The following is a 1,857-nucleotide window of genomic DNA, read 5'->3' as shown; positions in this document are numbered from 1 at the left end:
ATATATATATATATATATATATATATATCAAAAATATATAATTTTTATTTTTATATAAAAAAATATTTTGTCTATTTTTATATTTTATTTATATTTTCATTGAAAATGGAAATAAAAATAGCCAAAACCAATCGCCCCTAAACTTTTGTAATTTGCATATAGTTGTCTTTAACATGTATTCCGTTGAATGTTATACAATATCATCTCCCACATACACCAAATATACATAGAAAGAAACCACCACAGAAACATATAATATTCAAACCAAGGAGAGAAAATCAATCTCCATACGAATTCGAATAAAATTTTAGTTGGCAGAGGTAGCTTTATAAGCGAGAGCCCATTTTTGCTGTTGAGCCTTGGCAAATAAAATAAGCCTGTCAATCTCAGGAAGAGTTCCGGTCACAGCCGAATTCGCAGTGAAATTGGCAGCCCAATTCACCAACCCCGGAAACTTGTCATCGACAAGTACCTTCTTTCCATTAATCTCTTCTATCAGACCAAGAACAGGCAAGAAGCTCCCAAACATAATGTCAATGAGTCCAATCTTGTTCCCTCCAAAGAAGGACTTTCCTTCACTGTATTTGTTGAATGCTTCTTCCAACCTCACAAGTATTTCTTCCTCCAATTGCTCAAAGTGTGGCTTCTTTTGCTCTTCATCTTCACCAGCTTCTAGAATGCTCATCGTGCAAACAAATAACTACACCCAAATTTAAAATGCAACAAATAAATTGACTCAAGACTAAAATATAAAAGGAATAGACAAGTAGAAGGATGTAAGAGTCCTATTTGGATTGTTTAGGATTTTTTTCTTCCAGAAATTGGTATGAAAAACACAAATTTAAATAAACTCTTTTTTATCTCTAGCAGCTAATGATCTATATATGATTTTAGGTTTTATAAATTTTAGTAACTTTGATCTATATTATCTTTTACACACCACTAGATCAAAACAAAATAAAAGGAAGAAATAGATAAAGGAGAAAAAGACGAGAAATTAATTTTCTCTTCTCTGCAAATCAGAAAACTCAAACAAGAAGTTGAAGTATGAAAAATGGACGTCTTAATTATCATTGTATACTTTTTTTTTTGTCTCTAACAACTAATTGCCAACATATACAATATCGGTAAGCAATTTGCAAATCACAGATGGGAGTTAGAAAACAGATCGAAAGAGAAGAGAAGAGAAGAGAAGAGTTGAGAATTTTCACATTGCATAACAGAATGGGAAAATCCTTCCAGTGAATCATGTGGCTAAACCTTATATACTAGCTAGCCTCATAATTAACGTAAGCCACGCGCTTAAATAACAACCCTTAACTAACTCTCACTCACTTCATGATATCTAACCACTTCTTCTAACGAACTCTCAGCCAACTTAATTGACATCTGGCATAATTCATCTACACTAAGCTGCTAATGGTTTGGGTTTCACTCACTAAATTTCAAAGCCTATTATCATGAATTCAGGAAAAAAAACTTCTAAAATCTTTTAGGAAAAAATTCCAAGAAATGTAAAGTGACAAAATAAATAATTAATCACTATTGAATTTATAATCTCTATTGTGTGTGAATATTACTACTTTAATTTTTCATTTTACCAATTTTCTTACTTCAAAAGAGTTTGATCCATAAATCCAAGCTACTCACACTAACTATCCAATTCTTTATTTTCTTTAACAAGAATACAAATGCAAAAAAGAGTAGGCCTTTGATTTTTTAGTCAATATAAGGTTTGATTTGTATGATAATAATAATAAGAACCAATTTTGTTTTATTTTATTTCTAAACATTTCTTTACCAAAACCTTCAGAAAAAATCACAAGTTTTACATGAATAATTTGAAAATAAAAGACC

At 30.4% G+C, this 1,857-nt stretch overlaps 1 protein-coding gene across 1 annotated transcript in view; it reads right to left on the bottom strand.

Annotated features, from left to right (window-relative positions):
- The window catches only part of LOC107643429 (glutathione S-transferase U17), a 3,255-nt gene continuing 1,516 nt past the window's right edge, over window positions 119-1,857 (bottom strand). The window contains exon 2 of the mRNA XM_016347074.2: window positions 119-700. Coding sequence (XP_016202560.1) covers window positions 308-700 — 393 coding nt within the window. The 3' untranslated portion in view covers window positions 119-307. The remainder of the gene's footprint in view (window positions 701-1,857) is intronic.

Source organism: Arachis ipaensis, chromosome B05 (genome assembly GCF_000816755.2).
Source record: "Arachis ipaensis cultivar K30076 chromosome B05, Araip1.1, whole genome shotgun sequence".
NCBI lineage: Eukaryota > Viridiplantae > Streptophyta > Magnoliopsida > Fabales > Fabaceae > Arachis > Arachis ipaensis.
The sequence above is the reverse complement of the archived record's forward strand: the minus strand, read 5'-3'. Positions and strand labels throughout refer to the sequence as shown.